Source organism: Protopterus annectens, chromosome 9.part0, assembly GCF_019279795.1.
Source record: "Protopterus annectens isolate FY-2018-M chromosome 9.part0, PAN1.0, whole genome shotgun sequence".
Classification (NCBI taxonomy): Eukaryota; Metazoa; Chordata; order Ceratodontiformes; family Protopteridae; genus Protopterus; species Protopterus annectens.
In genome coordinates, this window is record NC_056743.1 from 1,568,527,934 (window position 1) to 1,568,549,781 (window position 21,848).

The 21,848-nt window shown below is 41.2% G+C and overlaps 1 protein-coding gene across 4 annotated transcripts in view; it reads right to left on the bottom strand.

Annotated features, from left to right (window-relative positions):
- The window catches only part of LOC122812188 (titin homolog), a 409,355-nt gene that overhangs the window by 35,181 nt on the left and 352,326 nt on the right, over positions 1–21,848 (bottom strand). For all 4 annotated transcript variants that reach the window (XM_044084514.1, XM_044084513.1, XM_044084511.1 and 1 more), the window contains exon 4: positions 6,611–6,789. In XM_044084514.1, coding sequence (XP_043940449.1) covers positions 6,611–6,789 — 179 coding nt within the window. The remainder of the gene's footprint in view (positions 1–6,610; positions 6,790–21,848) is intronic.

The following is a 21,848-nucleotide window of genomic DNA, read 5'->3' on the forward strand; positions in this document are numbered from 1 at the left end:
GAAAGGCCAGTAAATCAGACAGCAGCAATGGAACCATCACTCAAGAGGCAAAAGAGGAAGGCACATGCTTCCACACTCACTCACACTGGCTGAGATATGGTTGGACTTGTAGACTCCAAGGATTCAGTATGAAATGTACTACATAACAAATATGAAAAGGGGGCAAACCTGTCTGGTGAAGCAACAACCATGGACACTTCCAAGCATCCACAAGTTTTCCAACTGCTAAAGAAAAAAATATATTACTCAGCCTTTGGTTGCGTCAAAGTCAGGTGGTGATAACTACAAAAGTATGTAAACTAAAAATCTTTCATTTTAAACTGTTTACAATAAAAGGACAGCAAAGAAATTGGCCAGGAAATCAAACCTTTAACAGAAAAAAGAAGGAATCTCAAAACCCTGATACTTCAATTTCACCCCCCCCCCTCTCCAAAGACAAGCAGTCAGCTCAGGAAGTTAAGATTCCTGTCTCACTACAACTCATAGGTTCACAGGTATTTACTAGGCCAATGACCACAAGGGCCTTTTTAAGCCTACCCAAAGTGAAAACGGCCCTGTGTGAGGATTGAACTCATGACCTTCAGATTGAGACCGACGCACTACCTACTGTGCTAGTAAAGCTGCAAATCTTTTTTTTTTTTTTTTTAAAAGATATTACTCAACTATATAGTGGCATTAAATTATCTTCACAAGCAAGACTTAAGAACCAAGCAGACCATTCACTCTTTTAACTTCCTCCGGCTACGTGCTCAAACCAGGATGGAATCCTTCATTCCTAGAAATACCCAACCATTTGACTCCATCTACATCAAATAGCCAAAATGCATGCATTTGTCATCCTGCTTTCATAAAATCCATGCCAGTTTCTGGCTTTGTTCACTTTTCCTCCAACACAGAGCAGCCGGACAGCTCCTTTACCTGTAACCAACCGGCCCATTCATTCCTTGGGGTGAGATCAATTCCAAAATTAGCTAGGCAAGAGCCCTATGACCAACTTGTTCTGGTCTTGGAAACTTAACTGGCCAATTCATTCCTCGAAGTCAGGTGGTAAGGAAAGGGCAAGCTTGCCTAATGGGGCACCACCCTCTCCCTCATGGCAGCTCCACTACTGCCTCTGCATGCTCCACTATCTACAGATATATACATTTGGCACAGCAAGCTCCAAGTGTACAACACTGGGTGCTGCCAATAAGCATCACCCAAACAAGCAACAGCAACCTCCAAGATGAGTGAGCTAACAGAGGCCACCCCTACCCTCTCCATCCAGCTCCATAAGGCACACAAAGCCATTAATCCAGATTTGATTTAAACTGAAACTTTCCATAGTGTCTCCTCCTCCCAACTGCTTTCCTCAAGGGTATAGCTACTTGCAGCATTCTGGCTGCTCTCATCTGGACAAAGCCTTCCAATCTCCAATATTCAACTTTCTACGTTTGTAATGTGCAGCCCATCAATGCAGTTTGATTTGTTCTCATCACTTCCATTAAAACACTAAGTGCCATACAAGCGAACGTTTAGACATTTCTTGATTACAGACACATGCAGCAATAGCTGTGGAACAGTGCATACGACAACCACCTGCTTGTAAAAAAAAACCTCCCATCACTATAATAATCTGGTCTCCAGTCTTCAGACAGTTAGCTAGTATTACGCTAGAGGGTATAACATTCGGACATGTAATGAGTTTAATTCATAGAACAGTGTTTTAATCCACTCCTTTACCATTGCTTATTTTTGAAAAGCTATGTGATTTTGAGAGGAGAGTTTATATGTATAAAAATAAATAAATAAAACAAACAGAGAAAATTCAGTGTGAACCATGCTGAATTCATGCTGCTTAAACAATTGTGTGAGGACAAAAGTATCAGTTATAAAGCCGGATAAAGGGGGTGGGGTGGTGGTTATGCACAGGGTAATTACATTAAGGTGTTTACATTTTTGAATAATGAAAGTTTTTATGAAGAGACCACTCATACATGTTGCATACAATTTTTATTTTTGGGGGGATATGGTTGAACAAGGGACAACTGAAGATGATTCATTTGATTTTTTGAACGTGAAATTTCCCATTGTGCCCTCCATATCTGATATCCCGAAGATGCATAAAACCCTTGTGGACCCACCCATGAGATCCATAGTTAATGCAGGTACCTCCAAGTCACATCCTCTGGCAAAATATATTGATAGTAGGTTAAAAATCTTTTTTGGACAGTTATCCTCACTTGTGTCAGGACTCTTGGGATTTTTTGTATAAATTCCAAAACGTTCCCTATTCCGACAATGTGTTTAACTACTGATGTAGTCAATTTAATGGGATCCTCCATGAGCAGGGCTTAGAGTGGTTCACGGAATGTTTGGATGACTCAGGAAGACTGACTAATGACGAAGTTAATGTTTTTGTCTCCCTTATGGAACTTGTTTTGGAATGCAATTCTGTTTATATTGAGGGGCAATATTTTCAACAGAACAAGGATATAGCAATAGGGGCAGCTTGTGCCCCCCTTGTACGCCAATATTGTCATGCTGTAATGGGAGAAACATTTTATTTAACTCACTGGTAGCTGTTCCTTGGAAGTTGTTTGTTTTTAGAGATTACATTCATTGCATGGAAAGCAGAGGTTGAAGTTAAAAACCTAGTTATTTTCATCTTTTTAAAATTCACCTACATGGTTAGTACCCACAGTTTTAGCTATTTGGATGTTTTGATATCTAAGGATTATGTCAGTAACAGGATAGTATCCAATATTTACCGTACACCTCACTATTCTAATAGTCACCCCAACATATAAATAAAGGGGGGTTGTTAAAGGACAATTTGTTCATTTGGCAAGAATAACTTTGGAAGACTAAGATTTTGAATTTGAGGGACAAAAGTTGGAGATGTTTTATTCCAGGGGCTATCCAGAAGCCCTAGTCACCAGTATAAGAGAGGTAGGTTTAAAAAGGAGTGAAAGTAGCCTTATCCCTTTACTAAGGCCCACCTGTAATTTCTTTAATGGCAATGGTAAGAACACTCAAAATGGTGACAGCAAATTTGACTGTGCCTTTATTACTGCCTACACTGAAGACTATAGTGGGGCTTTCGATATTCTTTTTAAGAACTGGGAAATATTTTCTTGTTTTGGGAAAACCTTCGATACCCTTGGTGCAAGACCACAGAATGTGTACTGGCTTGGAAGGCCTATTAAGAGGCATCTTGAAAAGGGAGAAATTGTTTCCTCTGTCGTGTAGGAAAAAGGGCACCTTCAAGTTGTTTCCGTACAGAATGCAAATTTTAAGAGATAGGGTTACAATTGGAAAGCGCAAAATTTATACCTCCTTCCACTGTAAATACAATTCCGAGGGAATAATTTATGACAAAATGTTTGCAATGCAGTGGGTTTTAAGTTTAGAGCGCACATTTAAGACCATGGTTTGGACATAAAAAAAAACATGAAAAAAAAAAAAATCACTTTTTTCCTATTTTGTTTTCTGGTTTGGGCATTTTAAAAAATGGCAGGGGTGGACCGTAGGAGGACATGACTGAATTTAATGAAATGATGTGGCAAATTAAATACCTGTCCCCCCCCCAAGTTTAAATGAGCATATTTCTATTGCTAGTATTTTACGTCAAGTCCTAGGATGTTTACTAGGTATGAAAATATTACATTTATGTTTAAAAGTTTTTTTTTTTTAAACGTATAAAAACTTTTGATTGGATTTTTTTATGTAATGCAAGTGTGAATAAGTATTCTGAGGAAGTCTTGAGATAAAATAGATGAAAGTGCTTAATCCTGATTTTTATGCAATAAAGTCAGTTTTTGTGGAGTTGGCCTTGCATTTCGTTTGTTTTGGCTTTGGTTGTTTTTTTTGGTTCTAGGTAGTAATACAGAAAAGCAAAGTGTCATTCTAATACACAGCTAGTGTGTATGCAATTTTGTAACATCTACTGGAAGCACTCTATGCCCTACTTTACCTGGAAAGCAGTAGCCTTACTGACAATTTTCTGTGTTAATCCCAGCTAGGGTGAGGGGCCCTGTCTGTTCAGTCCTACTATACTCTGGCTTCACTCCACTCCCCACCATACCCCCAATTCCCACCCGCCATCACTATCCACTACCATACCCCCAATTCCCACCCAACATCACTATATGTACATATACTCCTTAACCACACATCCCTCGCCTTCCAATCAAAATATTCAACACTCCCCTCACCAATTAACACCCTATACCTTATAACCTATGTTACTATCTAAATTAAATGTAGTAATGAAGTTCTGTAGGCCTGCACTTTTCCAGCGTGGACCCCTTCAATTAAGAGCCATGGTAAAAGGCCAGCTTGTCAGGGCTGCATGATGAATACAAGAGATGAACAATTAATGGAAGAGTGTTAATTCAAAGATATGTTTACGAAAAGGAGATATCCCACTCCCTTGATTAATAACTTCATGAAATAATGAACAAAAGGGATACCAACTGTTTTATACCAATTATAATCCAACAGAAAAAAAAAGAGTGGTTAACTTGCTACCATGACCCAATAACAAAAGGCATCATGATTATAGCCTATAGGAATTCATTCATTACAATTTACACAGCATCAAAGGAATTCTAGAAAAAAACTGGATCATCCTGGGGGATGATGAATTTAGAAACCCAGTAGGTACAAGACCCAAAGTGGTGTACAGGAAGAGCAACAGACTTAAAACTATTTTTGAAAGAACATTATCAGTAGTAGGGGAAATAAGGAAAAATGTCAAGATGTGGGTGATGTAACTATTGCAAACATATTATTGCGAATGAATGAATTCTTCAAAATAAAAGGACAGAAATATTTGCTGGGGGGAAGATTCAACTGTGAAACTAAATGTGCTGAACATGTTGCACTTTGTCAGACATGCCCAGGATTCTACATAGTTAGAACAGAAAGGAAACTAAAAGATTATATTTATGAGCATGTATATGCTATTAGATGCTATTAGAACAGAAAAAAACACTAAAGCTTTATTTAAGTATATCCAGAATAATTCTGGGCAGGTCTTCAAATGTATGGTTGTAGTAAACATTACAATGAACATGGGAATTATACTGGCAGTTGTATTTGAATGCCAATACATGGCCAGGCTTGATCGAACACAGTTCCATTATGTGTTTATTAAGATGACTTCTACAATTTAAGTGTACGGTACCTTAATTTGTTTAATCAATTTAATTTAAGCAAATATAAAGACTGAAGTACATACATAAATGTGTTTGAATATTTTGTGTGAAGACAAGTTTATAAGGTCTATTAATTTAAATGGACATTTGGACCCACGGTGGTGGTGCTGCGGTAGCGTTGTCGCCTCACAGTAAGACGCTGTCCGGTTCAATTCTCAGCTAGAGCATCTTCTGTGTGGAGATATGCGTGAATGGGCATACCTTCATTGAAGGTTGTGCGTCAGGGCTGGCAACTCGGCACGTAAAAATCAACTACCAATCAACAGCGGACCGGAGTTCCGCTGTGGCGACCCCTAACCGGGGAAAAAAACGAAAGACAACTTTAAAAGGACATTTGGCAGGGTTTTTAATCATGCAACTTGGTATTATGTACTTAACTTGTTGGATCTTGGTTTCATAACCTGACAAAAATCTTACAAACTTTAGACTAAAAGCGCTAAACATACGAGAGCAACCCGGTCCATGGTTAATGGTATTCCTTGCATTTCCTTTAGCCATGGACCTGGGTTTGAGCATTTCCTTTAGCCATGAACCTGGGTTTGAGCCAATTCTTGTTTCTAAGAGCTGTAGGTTTGTTTACGTTTGGCAAAACTTGGTTGAAATGGGACACTGCATCTAGTGGCATTGTTTTAAATGTATACCAGTTGTATAGTTTTAGGTTTAGGTTGAGGCCGTCTGGGTTAAATTTGTTTAGGTTGTGAACTTGCTTAGATTGTGTTTTAGGATTTTTTTTTTTTTTTTTTTGCTGTCTGCAGCTGGTCACCAATATTCTGGTAGGGTTCCCACTGAGCTCTCTCTCTGCCCTTCCAAACAAAATTCTCCTCTGATGTTTATCAGCTCAAACTTTAAACTCTGTCTTTTTGCTACATAACAGAATTATACTTTCATCTAGAAGCCATGTTTTACACTCTGCCTTTTGACTGCTTTTGGTACACTTATGAATTACACCACTATTTACTGGTACACTTATGAATTACACCTCTAATTACTGAAAATGTGAATGTATCCTAACCCAATGCAAATCTAATACGGTTTTACTCTGTATTTACCAACTTTATCCTTTGAAGTTATATTTTGCATGCGTAATTTCTATGTATGTAGTAAAATCACTCAACCCATGTAAAATGTTGAGACTTTATATGCTGCAAGATTTTGTAGAACTACACTGGAGCTTTTCTCCCCAGGCCCATCCCAGTAAGACAGTAAATAAAATATAAAGGGCAAAAGAAAGTATTTTGCTCAACTCCAAGCAGATTTTAAAGTGTTCCTATACGCAAACTGCAAAACCAGTTGTACACAAGTTTTTCTATAAGGGAAAACTCAGTGTAAACTTTGCATGACAACGGTTAACAGTAATGATCATTGTAAGGAAACTGCAGAAAATACTGATGGCTCTAAAGAAGTGTCACCTTTTTGTCCAGTTGGTGTTTTCTTGGGCAGAGATGCAGTATTCTCACCACCAGAGGGAGCAGTGGTGCCACTACTGACTGGTGCCTTCTTAACTTTGACAGCTGCTGGCGGCTTGGCTGATGTCTTAGCTGCAGAAGGTCCCAAAGGCTTGGTGCTGCTGGGTGCTGATCCCACACTTCTGAGAGAAAACAAACTTGGGTGTTAGTTATCAGGCACATATTACTTTTCCTCAATAACACAGACTTTTACAAAGACAAGAAAAACATTTGTATAGATTACACAGACCAATTTGCCGATAATGAGCAAATGGCCTAGATTAACTGCAACACATTTACATTAGAGGCACACAGCCCATTGGTTCTGTTCTCAACAGATCTTACAGTACACACAAGTTTAATACCACACAAGGTCCTGTAATGCAGTGGTTCCTGTCCTCCTAAAGGTTTGTCTGGTTACATATGGGAACATGGAACAAATGAAGTGTCCTACAGCAGCAGGAAGAGGCCAACAGGACTAACATTTCAGGAGCTAGCAACACAAATAAACATAAACAGGTCACAGCTGATGTGAGGGTGACAGAACAATCAAGAAAACATCAGGTATGTTGCATAAGTAAAAAAGCAAGATTAAGTAGGCAGGGAGAAAAGTTTTTTTCTGCAAAAGCACAATACAGGTTAAGTGTGCATATAGTCTAATTGTTTCCCTATTACAAATACTTTAAGTATAATCAAGGGTATCTTTTCATATGTAAATATTACAATTTTGTAATACAATGCTCAGCAGTCTAGCATACCTTTAACATTGTTCCTAAGAAACAAGCTCTCTATCTAAAATGTGGTACTATGCATGAAAAAAAAATACAAGAAATAGTGTGCCTACTGCATCACAAGCAACCCATCATGTTTATCTTTCGGCTTTTCCCGTTAGGGGTTGTCACAGCAGATCATCTCTCTCCATTTCTTCCTATCCTCTGCATCTTGCTCTGCAACACCAACTGCCTGCATGTCCTCTCTCACCATGTCCATAAACCTTATCTTAGGCCTTCCTCTTTTCCTCTTACCTGGCAGCTCCATCCTTAGCATCTTTTTCCCAATATACCAATCATCCCTCCTCAGCACATGTCCAAACCAATGCAAACTCGTCTCTCTTGCTTTGTCTCCAAACTGTCCAACATGAGCTGACCCTCTAATATACTGATTCCTAATCCTATCCATCCTAGTCACAGAGTGCAAATCTTAACATCTTTAACTCTGCCACATCCAACTCTGACTCCTGCCTTTTTGTCAATGCCAGTGTCCAACTCATATAACATAGCTGGTCTCACTACCCTCTTGTAGAACTTCCCTTTCACTCTTACTGGTACCAGTCTGTCACAAATCACTCCTGACACTCTTCTCCACCCATTCCACCCTGCCTGTACTCTCTTCTTCACCTCTCTTCCACATTCACCATTACTCTGAACTGTTGATCCCAAGTACTTAAACTCATCCACCTTTACCAACTCTACTCCCTGCATCCTCACCATTCCTCTACCCTCCCTCTCATTTACACACATATTCTGTCTTAGCCCTGCTGACCTTCATTCCTCTGCTCTCTAGAGCATATCTCCACATCTCCAGAGTCTCTTCAACCGGATTCCTACTCTCACTACAGATCACAATGTCATCTGCAAACATCATAGTCCACGGGACCTCCTGTCTGATCTCATCTGTCAACCTGCCCATCACCACTGCAAATAAGAAAGGACTCAGAGCTGATCCTTGATGTAATCCCACCTCCACCTTAAATGGATCTGTCACTCCCACTGCAGTCCTCACCACTGTCACACTACCCTTTGTACATACCCTGTACCACTCTTACATACTTCTCTGCCACTCCCGACTTCCTCATACAATACCACAACTCTTCTCTAGGCACTCTGTCATATGCTTTCTCCAAGTCTACAAAGACACAATGCAACTCCTTCTGACCTTCTCTGTATTTCTCCAATAACACTGAGTAAACATTGCATCTGTAGTGCTCTTTCCTGGCATGAAACCATACTGCTGATCACTAATCACCTCCCTTCTTAACCTAGCTTCTACTACTCTTTCCCATAACTTCAAGCTGTGACTGATCAATTTTATCCCTCTGTAGTTACTGCAGCTCTGCACATCACCCTTACTCTTAAAGATAGGTACCAAAACACTTTCTCCACTCCCCAGGCATCCTCTGACTTTCCAAAATTTCATTAAACAATCGAGTTAAAAATTCCACTGCCATTTCTCCTAAGCACCTCCATGCTTCCATTGGTATGTCATCTGGGCCAACAGCCTTTCCATTCTTCATCTTCATAGCTGTCCTTACTTCCTCCTTGCTAATCTGTTTCACTATCCCCACATCATTCAACCTTCTCTCTCTCTCATTCTCTTCATTCATCAGCCTCTCAAAATACTCTTTCCATCTACTCAACACACACTCCTCTCTTGTGAGTACCTTTCCTCACTATTCTTCATCACCCTTACTTGCTGCACATCTTTCCCAGCTCTGTCCCTCTGTCTAGCCAATCGGTACAGGTCCTTTCCTCCCTCTTTAGTGTCCAATCTCATATACAACTCTCCATACGCCTTACCCTTAGCTTTCGCCACCTCTCTCTTTGCCATGCGCCTCATCTCCTTATACTCATGTCTACTTTCATCTCCGACAATCCCACTTCGCCAGCCTCTTCCTCTGTATACTCTCCTGTACTTCCTCATTCCGTCCCCAGGTCTCCTTGTCCTCCTTCCTCTGTCCAGATGTCACACCAAGCACCTTTCTAGCAGTCTCCCTTACTAGTTCTGCTGTAGTTACCCAGCTATTCGGTAAATCTCCACTGCCTCCCAGTGCTGGTCTTAACTCTTCCCTAAACTCCACTTCACAATCACCCTTTTTTTTTTTTTAAACTTCCACCATTTAATCCTTGGCACTGCTTTCACACTCCTCTTCTTGATCACCAACGTCATCCTACAGACCACCATTCTATGCTGCAACCCAGTTCACCTAAAATCTGCACATTGGAAATGGTCGCTAGTGAAAGGATCTACTGTTCCAGCAGTCAGAGTTGCAGCTGTCAGCTGCTTGACTACTACTGCAACAGGTTTATTTAGTTCAAGGTTGCTCGGCTGTCCAGTGTACCACACTGCAGTGGTTTGCAGAAAGGTCTCATCCTTTGAAATATTTTCTTCTCCCCAGCCATCATTCATATTTTTCTTCCTCCCCCAGTCTCCCACTTACTCACCACTGACCTCCCTTCCAAGCTATACCTATTGCATACAGTATTACAGCTGACCTGATAAACCAACTGTGCACAAGTCTCAGCATTCTAAACAGCAAGAGCTACATGCATGCACCACTCCCTGGAGCTACCTGTGGCAGATGGACTTTACTCCATGTTAAACTGTCTACATCTCCTCTTACACGAGCCCCCTATAGGCCCATTACTATGAAGGGAACCACATCTCCCCTAAGACTGCCAGGTCTACTGCAACAGCCACATTAAGTAACCTCACGAAAGTCCTCTATGAAGCAGTAGTCTCGAAAAACCACTCCCCCAAGCTGTGCATCCTAGCAGCCTGCCTCCCTTCACAATTACGTGTATGACCATTTTTTGACATCCAAACTAGCGTTACCATTGTAACTTGCAGAAAGACTACAAATGCAATGTTTAAGGCCCAAAGTTCAAAGAAACCAGTTGGTAAAGAAATCACCTAGTGGCACTTGCCTGGTCTGAGATGGGAACCACATGAAAACTTAGTTGTCTTACTAGCCAGATACCTTAGAAGCCAGTTTCCTGTGCCTGTATAATCTGAAGCATTTGCACACTGCTTGCCCATTGTGTAGAGGCTGCTAATAGTTCCCTGTATAGACAAGCATCTAAAAACCAAAATGTTCCCTATAAAACTACCTCTGAAACTGTACCAGTAACTCACTGTAGAGTAGCACAGTGCAGCTAGGTTGCATGTTTTGCAGCACTGCCCCTTAAATTTAGTACTACACTGCCTAGTCTAGACTCTAGCTCCAAAAGCACCCTTGATCATCCCACTATAAACCTCTCCCACACTGCATCCATGTTGCTCACCCAAAAGGACCAGACAGCATGGATATGCAATTTCCCAATTTCTCCACAGCCAGTTTGGTGGATACGGGTATATAGAGACAATGCAATTGTCTGTTCACCGACAACCATTTAATCCTCAAATACCGTATGCAAGAATTGTAAATACACAAGGTATTGGACAAAACTTATGGCAACACTATTCAATGTGGCTGTCAAAAAACACACTACACCCATCAGTCTTAAATGCAGTCTTCCCAAACCCCAAAGACCTCACAGACACCTAATTTGCAAATATTATCCAAGGCAAACCTGAAAGCACTCAAATGAAACACCTAACACTGCACATACAGCCACACACAGTGAAGCTTCAACTAACAAGCACATAAGGCAAGCCAATACACTGCCTCAGACTAAGTCATATGGCACTCTGTTGTACAACATACTGATGCTGCACTCACCAGACTGAGCAAGGAGAAACTGAGAGCTGCTCATCAAGAGCCAGGATCCAGCAAGTTATAAATGCATTCAAGTCATGGAACCACAGGTACAAGTACGATTAAGTCAGAGTCAATGTATGTATAAATTATGCAAAACGTGCCTCCCTAGACGAAGACATTATGGAGCCCTTGGACTGTATCACAGGCTTGTATGTGCCCAATATTGAGGCAGCATTCTACCCTCCCCCCAAGGATGATACAATACAAACAGAAGAGGATAGACTAATTTGCTTAGCTTTTGGGGTCATAGTGGGATACAAAATTAGTCAGTGGGAGGACATGATTAAACCACTCTGCCAAGGACTACCTGCACCTGTCCCCTCTAGGTTTTCAAACATTGGCTAACATTGCCTACAGACTGTATGGAGGGCAATGTCAAACTGACAAACCTTCCAACACTGTGAAATCTGCCCAAGGAAATCTAAAGGTGTTACTGCTCAATGCCAGGCGTCTACATAAGAAGCTCCACTCCCTCCAAGCTCTCATCACCTTGGAGAATGCAGACATCTGTGCAGTTACAAAGACTTGGCTTAGAGTACCCTGGCAGTCACGGCTTTAGTGCCTTTCACACAATTAGATCAGCAACTGCACAGGCAAGGATGAAAGGTGAGGTGTCTATCTACAACATACCTCTAGGTTGGCTAAAAAGGATGATACTGTCTCTAGTAATCTGTATGTGGAAGAACTAAAGTTCCATACCATATCCTAGCAAACTATAGGTCACCCTTCATGTCCCATGAAACTCATAGCTCCTACACAGACCTACTGGAGACACCATTCAACCAAACAATCATGGGGGACCAAGTATCCCCTATAAACTTGGAACCATACACTACCACCAAATCTGCAGGCACAGATTCCTAGACCTTGTAAACAAACACCCTGGACCAGTAATGCATTACATCTATTAGAGGTACAAACATACTGGACATGGTATTCACAGATAAGGGAGAACACTGCAACCCCACCACCACAATAGTACTATGCCCTCTCTGTTAAGGTCAGACCACACAGCAGTCTCCTTCAAAATAAATCCTGCACCAACAACAAACCTTGTAACAGTTAATAAAAAATGAGTTTGCCTTGGAGTAGTTTTAATTGGTAAACTGTCAAAATGCTAAACCTCTCCAAACGCAGATACAATTCTGGTGCAGAATTATTCACAGAAACTCTGTGCAACCAAGTCAATGTCTGCATAGAGCTACTGTGCCTACCAAAAGCCCAAAACTCAAACCACCCTGTTAGAATCCAAAATTAGACAGGCTATACAACAAAAAAGTCCTAGCTAAACTTAGGAAGATTAACACCAAAAGGATAACTCTAACTGAACAGACAACTAAGAGGACTAATCAAGCCTTACAAAGCAAACTGAAATACAGGTAACATCCCAGGCCAAGGACAACTGTAAGGCCCTCTTTAGCCATGTCCAAAACCTCAAAGAAATCAGAATGACGAACTGTTGGCAAGTGCAGCCATGTTCATGGAACCAAGAGAAGCAGCACATTTGGCTCCAACTTTACCACCCTCTTACACTCAGCCAAGCCCCAAAAATACCATCCAACACAATCCAACTATCAAGGTCTCGGATAAGCTCTCAAAGGCCAAAAATACAGCTTTGCTAAGTTTCCAATATCATCCTAGGATGACTCCTAAACAGCCTGAAATCTGACCTATTAGGGCCACTGGTATCATTATTGAACCAGTCTCTTCACAGGCATAGTGCCACGAGAATGAAGACTGCAAAGGTCATCAATCCGCACAAGGCGATACCAAACGGTCTGAGCCATTACAAACCCATTAAGCCAACTAGTGTCATGTACAAAGTCTTTGAAAGAATCATGAAGGCGATTAAACAATGATACAGGAAACCTTCAGACACAAACCAACCTAGCTTGGTTTTGTCAAACTCAGGTCATGCCTACTGAACTTGGTGGACTTTGAGAAGGTTACTGAAGTAAATCACGAGGGCAAAATGGTACATACTGCCTACCTTGACCTAGCCAAACACCCCACTCGGGCATTGTAAACACACATGGAATTAGGCAGAAAACTCTATGCAACTCACTGGACAGCCAGCTGGCTCACAGATAAGACCCAGGAAGTTAGGATTGGAGAGACCACCTCTACAAATAGAGGCCAGTCACTAGTGACATCCCCCAAGGCTCTGTGCTGTGTCTGTTCCTCTGACATCTACTTTCAGAAGTCAGCAACAATGTCAAGGGCCTTTAGCCTACCATGTTTACAAGCTAGGGGCAATCAAACCCACACGCTATTAACATCTTGTAGGAAGCTCAAACACAGATTTGACTGGTGCCATGGCTTAAAGCTAAATGCCAAGAAATGCATAACTGTATTCAGGGAAAGTACAGTTGTGTACCTACCATAAATGTAGATGTTAGAGTGTATTCACTGTTGCTGTCATTACTCTTGGGGTATCCTGCTGGCAGGCAACCCACAGTCGGCCAGAATTCCAAAGTCTAGGTCCGGCGTCGGTTGCTGTCGCCTCCTCCCTGACGTCAGTGCGCCAGGGGTATAAAAGATGCAGCAGACGCCATTCTTGCCCCAGATGTCAGGTGCCCCAAATAGGTAGGCTGAAAAATATAGCAATAAGAAATGCATGCACAAAAACAACATTTCCTTCATCTATAAGCAAATACACCAAAAAGGTTGTATAGGATAGAGAAGTGTAGATAAGTCCCAGCAAAGAGAAGGGGATGGTGAGTAACCTGGACTGCAACAGTGAATACACTAACATCTACATTTATGGTAGGTACACAACTGCACTATGTTCATCGTGTTTCACTGTTGCAGTCATTACTCTTGGGTTGAATCCCAAAGCTGAGGATGGGTGGCTGGGCTAAATAGGATTAGGAGAGGTTATGAGGCCCTGCAGAACTGCAATGGCGAAGCCTGCTCTGGACTTAGAGTAGAGAGGCAAGTGGTAGTGCTTTGTAAAGGTGTGCACTGAATTCCAAGTTGCAGCCTCTAAGATTTCTTTGGTTGGTACTCCTCTGAGGAAGGCTGCTGAAGTGGCTGCTGCTCTGGTGGAATGAGGCCTAATGCCCTTAGGCACTGATTTGCCATGTTGAGAATAGCAGAAACTGATGCAATGGCCTATCCATTTAGAAATAGTCTGTTTTGATATAGCCTTTCGTTGTGATCCTGCAGCATATGACACTAAAAGTTGCTCAGTCTTTCTGAAAGCTTTAGTTCTGTCCAAGTAGAAGCGTAACTGCCTGTGTATGTCCAAAGAATGCAGAATTTTCTCACCCTTGTTCTGTGGATTTGGGTAAAAGGTAGGCAAGTGTATGGTTTGATTGAGGGCCACACTGGACACCACCTTAGGCATAAATGTAGGGTTTGTCCTCAGAGAAACCCTGTCTGGAAGAAAAATGATGAAAGGTACCACAGCCACAAGTGCTTGTAACTCCAGAGACTCGCCTTGCAGAGGTTATGGCTAGGAGCAGAGCTGTTTTCCAGGATAAGAATTTAATATCCGCTGTTGATGCTGGCTCGAAGAGAGGCAGTGTGAGTTTTTCCAAAACATAGAGGTCCCAGGCCGGAATTGGTGCTCTCCTTGGAGGCCTAATGTTTTTGGCCCCTCTGAGGTACTGCCTTAAAGGATGAGAAAAGATAGGTGGTTCCATATTGTAATGTGCAGAAATGGCAGAGGCATGAATCTTAACCGATGAGAAAGGCCTTTGTTCAGCATCTAAGTTAGGTATTGTAAAATCTGAGGAATATTTGGTACAGACGTGTCAATGCCTTGTTCCTGGTTGCAAGTACAGAATCTCTTCCATTTTTCTGCATAAGATTTTCTGGTACTGGGCCTCCTGGCCTCCAAGTTGACATCCATAACGGCTTTTGAAAGAGGAGTTTTCTGAATGGCTACATTATCCGCCATGCTGCCAGATTTAAGGTCCTGAGTTGGCTGTGCAGGATCAGATTGTTTTGTTGGGTCAGCAAGTGAGAAGTTTGAGATGAGCTCTTTAGGATTGGGTACCAGTGCTGGCGTGGCCAAGTCCGGTGCAATCAAAATCATTTTTGGCTTCTCTTGTCTGACCTTTAGGAGTACTCTGGGAAGGAGAGGCAGAGGGGGAAAAGCATATACGGTTAGATTTTTCCAGCTGAATGATAGGGCGTCCACTTTCCATGCTTGCTTGTGGTAAATCCTTGTGCAAAATCTCTGCAATTGACAGTTGTGAGGGGAGGCAAATAGATCTATGTCTGGGCATCCCCATTTCCTTATCCTGAAGACTTGTGGATCCAGTTTCCATTTGTGGGGAGCCATGAGGTTTCTGCTTAGTCTGCCAGAGTATTTGTTTTTCCTGGCAGGAATTGTGCTTGTAGGTGAACTTGAAAAGCCAATGCTGTGTCCCATAAGGTCATTGCTTGTCTGCAGAAGGGGTAAGAATGAGTACCTCCCTGCTTGTTTATGTACCACATGACCGTAGTGTTGTCCATCAGTAATTGTCCTGGATGAAGCAGGTCCTTGAAAGCCGTCAGGGCATTTTGAACAGCTAGCATCTCTTTTCGATTGATGTGAAGATGCATCTGGTTTGCAGGCCATGTGCCTGAATACATTTTCCTGCCATATGGCCCCCCCAGGCATAATTTGATGCATCTGTTGTCGGTGTCTGGCTGTGGGTAAACTGAATGGCAGACCCTTGTTGTGGTGACAGGCTTCTGCCCACCATCGAAACTCCTGTTGTAGACGGGGAATGAGTGCAATTACGGTCTCCAGGTGGTGGCAATGCTAGTTCAAACACTTTTCAGGTACCATTGTAGTTTCCTCATATGCAGTCTGGCATATGGAATTAGTAGAATGCAGGATGCCATGAAACCCAAGGCCTGCAGGATTTTCCTTGCAGATAAGTGGGTTTTTGTTGCCAATTTCTTGAAGTAAAGTAGTCAGTTTTTGCTTGTCTGGTGTGAGATAAGCCATCTGGGCAGTTGTATTTAAGCTTGCACACAGGAATATTATCTCTTGAGAGGGCACTAGTTTTGATTTCTTTTCGTTTACTGTGTACCCTAGGCCAATTAGTAATCTTTTTACAAATGCCAGATTCTGTAGAAGAGTGTCTTTGTTCTCTGCTTGAATTAGGCAGTCCAAGTAGGGATATAATTATTGGTGCCAGGCATTTTGTAAAGACCCTGGGCGCAGTAGATAAGCCAAAGGTCAGTGCAAAGAATTGGTAATGCATTGAGCCAGCAATGAATCTGAGGTATCTTCTGCAAGACTGTCTGACTGGGACATGCTGGAATGCCTCTTTTAGGTCCAATGTTATGAGCCAAGCCCTCTTGCCCAGCATGGGCAGTAGCTGCTGAAGAGTCAACATCTTGAATTTTGGAACTTCCAGAAACGTATTTAGTATAGACAGGTCCAGAATTGGTTTCTGGGTTTTGTCCTTCCTGGGTACTAGAAAAAGTCTGGAGTAAACTCCTTGCCCCTGCTCTTGTTGTGGTACTTGCTGAATGGCCCTCGTGTCCATGAGGGCTGTAATTTGTTTTTGTGTCTCTGCCCATTGTGTGGCAGGTCTGGAAACCCTTTGACCTTGGTAGAGTGTGAAAATGGAACCTGTAGCCTTGAGACACTATGTTCAGAACCCATTTGTCTTGGGTAACCATTTGCCAATTTGATGAAAAAAGTGCTAGTTTTCCCCCTAGGGGGCTGTCAAAAGAAAACTGTTTGGAACTGGTCGAGGAAAGTCATTGGGACTGCTTCCTGTAAGGCTGTGATTTGTCTTCTCCACTTTTGGAGGTAGGAGCACCCCATTGTTTAGGTCTGTATGAGCCTCAGGGTTGAAATCTGCCTCTGGGACGTCTGGATCTGCCTCTTTGCGGTCTGTCTGAGACTGGAAAGGACCAATTTTTAGAAGGCCAGTTCCTGCTAAACCTGGGTGGCTGTACCTGTAAGAAATCCTTTACTGTCTGCATGGATTTTGCTTTATCCTCCATTTTTTTCAACACCTCTTCTGCTTTAGTACCAAACAAAGTATCATGCTGTAATGGTGCATCTAATAATTTTGCTTTAACATGATCAGGCAGATTTTGCTCCTTTAACCAAGCATGCCTTCTAATAACGGAACCTGTAACAGCGGCCCTGCAAGAGGCCTCCAGGGAATTTATTTTATTTTTTTTATTTTATATTTGTTGACCGGACTAGTCTAGCTGGATACATATCCATTTTCAGTAGAGGCCCGGGGAGAAAAGCTCCAAGCATGAGTAAATTATAACATTCAAAACATCAAAAAAATGACTAGTTTCAATTACATAGCAAGACATAAGAAAAGTTATTAATTTGTGAACAAAGTATGGTTTCATTAGAATAGGTGTACAAAATAATCAAGTCTCGATTCTTTAGTAGGTTTCATGTACAATCAAGCAAGAGTTAAAGTATTTGAGCATTAACATTCCTTTGAAAAAAAAGAATCATTAAGTTAGAAAAAAGAAGAGAATAGGAAGGAAAACATTGAAGGTTAAAAGAGTGGGTAAGTAATAAATTATTCAAGAATTGTAGGGGGCCATTTGTCCTGGAAGCAGGAAAAAAGGGGGAGGAGAATAAAAAAGAAAAGTATGATTCAATCAGGCTTTGAGCAGGGGCAAAGCCAATGTACTTTTAGGTTATCTCTGAGGTGCTTCTTAAAGATTGGTGTAGATGAGAGGGAAGTGAGTGTACTAGGAAGCTTGCTCCAGATTCTACCCACAACATTGGAAAAGAGTGACTCTCCCGCTTTGTTATTAGATAAACTGTTGGCAATAAGTAATTTATTAGCTGAGCGTAGTGTTCTAAGATTTTTATATGGGGAGATCAAATTAGAGAGGATAGGAGTATTAGTAGGATGATGCAGGATTTTTTGTGCAATCACCAGTTGATTGTATTATAGTTGGTTTTGTAGTTCTAACCATTTGAGTTGAAGGTTGAGACAGTGGTGGTTTCTATAAAGGGGAGACAGTGGCAAATCTGGTTATATTATTGTAGCTAGTTTCAAGTTTGGTAAGATTATGTTTTGATAGGTTGGTATAAATGGCAGATGCATAGAATAGGGTAGAAGTAAGACGAGTCTGGGCAATGGATTTCCTAGCTAGTAGGGTAAGGAAGGGTTTTATTCTATACAGGGAGCCTAATTTTTTATGGACAGTTTTTATAGTATTGTTAACATGGGCATCGAAGTTGAGGTTATGGTCAATAGTTATGCCAAGGAGATGAGCAGTAGAATCAGGGGAAATACAGGTTCCATTGTCAGAGGTAATAGTGAAGTAGATTTGTGGAGATTTTTTGGTGGGAGTAAAAAGTAATAGTTTAGTTTTTGTTACGGTTAAGGAGGAGGCGACGTTGGGTGAACCACTTTTCAACAGTCTTAAATACAGTTTGTGTAAGGGTTTGGAGAGAGGAAGAAGACTTGGCAGTACAGATAAGAGTAGAGTCATCAGCGTATTGTATACAGGTGGACTGTGGAAAAACAGTATGGAGATCATTAATAAAAATGGAAAAAAAGAAGAGGGACTAGGATAGAGCCTTGAGGTACTCCAGTGTTCACTGGGAGGCATGTGGACAGATTATTGTTCCAGAGTACTGCTTGGTTTTCAAGACAAGATTTAAACCAAAGGATTGCTTGTGGGTCAAGAGTTTGGGCTGTTAACACATTGATAAGTAGGTTGTGACTGACCATGTCAAAGGCTTTAGCTATGTCAATAAATAGAGCAGATGAGAGTTATTGTTTCGATTCCTGTTTATACAATCAATAAAAGTTAGCAGGGCAGAAGTAGTGCTATGAAAGGGCCTAAAACAGTGTTGGCAAAGCAAGTTAAGGAGAAGGTGCTGAAGTAGTTGATAGTGAATACATTTTTCCATAATTTTGGCTAATGGGGAGAGTAGAACAATTGGTCGGTAGTTGGAGATATCAGTAGATTTACCTCCTTTGTGCAAGGCGATTATATGAGAGACTTTCCATATGGAGGGGATGTAGCCTTCTGAGATAGTTCTGTTTATAAGGATGGAAACAGGGTATGCTAGGACTTTAGCTGCAATTTGAAGGTATTCTGCTGGGAGGCAATCAGCAGAGGGAGTGCAGGGTTTGAGTTTTTGAAGGAGTTTGCAGATAAAGGATGTTGGTACAGGTTGCAAATGTAGGGAGGGAAGTGGACTGTTAGTATGTAGTGTAGGAGTGGGGGGTAATTGGAGCTAGTGTTAGAGTTAAATAGCTTCAATGAAGTAATTTGTTAAAAGCATTAGCTATTTGCAGAGGGTTATTACTGGGAATAGAGCAGGGAGAAGGAGTTCTAGCATGTCCTGGTTTGAGAAGTTTATTAATACCAGACCAAAACTTTTGAGGATTTTTAGAGTGCGATTGTTACAGGTGGAAGTAGTAGTTTTTTGTCTGAGATTATATCCTTTTTGACAGCATTTCTTAGCTGTTTAAAGTATAGATGGTCTGCAGAGCTTTTAGAGATTCTCCATTTTGCCCATATTTTGTTTCGTAGAAACATTTTTTCTTTAGTTTGTTTTGTGAGCCAAGGGGCTATGTTGGTCCTAACTCTGGAGGAGCGGAAGGGAGCATGGCTGTTTAGAATTTGAAGGAATGCAGAATTAAAATAGGAGATTGCTTCATCTAAATTAAGTAACTTTAGAGATGACCAGTTGCAGGCTTTTAGCTCATTTATAAAGTTCTCTGCTTGGAAGTGTTTTTTTTAGAATGATAGGTAACAAAAATTGTTATTTTTAGGGCTGTATTTCTTTTGATTTGTAATGTAGGTTAGAATGTGATCATTGATGTCATCTGGGAGAGTTCCTGTCTTGTACTTTTCTGGGTGGCTATTTATAAGGATCCAGTCAAGAGTAGTTTCTTTATTACTTGGTTTGTGGATTCTAGTGGGGGAGTTTATTTGATTGAAACCAAATAGATTTATGTGGGTGTTCAGGTTGAGGGAATTACATGAGGTCTATATTAAAATCGCCTAATACAATCGTTTCCTGAGGTAAGTGGGTGGAAAGGCTACGAAGAATGTTTTCTAGAGTATTAATATTATTTCCTGGAGGGTTGTAAGAGCAGATTATATAGATTGATTTAGAGCTATTCATTTGGAGTCTCAGCATTGGTATTTGAGGGTAGTGATACATCATAGGGTGAAACAAGAAGTTCAGATTTGAACAAGATTGCTACGCCCCCACCCTTTTTTGATGTACGGTCACATCTTAGGATATTATATCCAGGTGGGGTTATTTCTAGGTCATGAGTAGAAGGTTTTAGCCAATTTTCTGTAAGGCAAAGAATATCAAATGCATAAACTTGAAGGAGAGTGTTCAGTTGACTAATTTTGTTGTTAATGCTACGAATATTAAGTTGTGCTATTCTGAGGGAGTTATCAGATATTATAGAGGAGGTAGCATTACTGAATGATTGTTGTTGTAAATTAACATTTAGTGGGGATGGGCCAGGATTAGGATGAATATCTCCACCTGTTAGAATGTTTGTGGATTGTACCGATGAAAATTTTAAGCTTTTATAGTGCTTGGGTGGGGTTAACTTGTTGGGGAGGTAAGTAACATGGGTACATCTATGGAACCTAGGAAGCAGATAAGCTGAAGTAGAGGTGATGTTGCTATGAGAGAAGCAGATGGGATGTGTAGTAGAGAGTATGCAGATAGGACACTGATTCAGAATGTAATGTTCATAAGCAGTGAGGGTATAAGTTAAGGTTAGAAATATAAATAAGGAAGAAAGGACAAGAGAGTTTTTGAGGATAGGTTTATGTGAGTAGGCCATTTAAAGTCATAGGATAAAAAGGTTATGTAAAGTTGATAGGTAGCTTAAAATATAGTTGAAGGGTAGGGTGAGATAAATGTAGTGGTATGGAAGGAATCAGAGGAGGTAGAGGGGAGTGGATGATAAACTAACAGCTGTAAGAGGAGTGGTTATAATTACTGAGAATGAGTAGAGGTGATTAAGTTGTGAGCTAAGGGGAGAAGTCAGGAGGAGTGGTTACAGATATTGAGGTAGAGTAGAGATGAGGGAGTAAGACAAGGGGAGGAGTTTAGAAGTATATGTAGAAGGTGATTGGATGGATAGTAAAGTGGGTGTGACTTGATAGGTACAAGTGTAACAGCACTGGGGGGGGTGGGAATATGGGGTAGGTGAATCATAACCACATTGCAAAGTATACTTTCCCACTTGTTCAGTTGCATGCAATAAATCCTGCAATTCTTTGTTCTCTGAACATTCAGTATTTGTCAACATTTTTTGTTAAGTAGTGACATTAAATATTGCTGATATTTAAGCATATGAAATTGACAATTTAAAGCTCTTACAGCCAGGGTGGCAGAACTTTTTCCCCATCTGTCTAGAGCCCTAGAGTCCCTATCAGAAGGGACATGTTTTTTTGCAGTAGAAGCTTTAACCCCCTTGGGACCCTGAGATAGAGTTTCTGGGTCTGATGCTGGGTTTTTATATAGGAATTTATGGGAATCCGGGACCCTGTAGTATCTGTCTGGCTTAGCAGGTGCAGGGGGTAGAGACTCAGGGGACAGTCAGTCTCTGAAAATACATCTACAATGTCTAGAACAGGTGGAATTAGCTAGGGGTCTGTGCTGAGGAAGAAGCAGGAAGTCTCTGAGCCATTTCTTAGACTCTGAATAATCTTGGCTCTCCCAGTGGAAATGCTCCC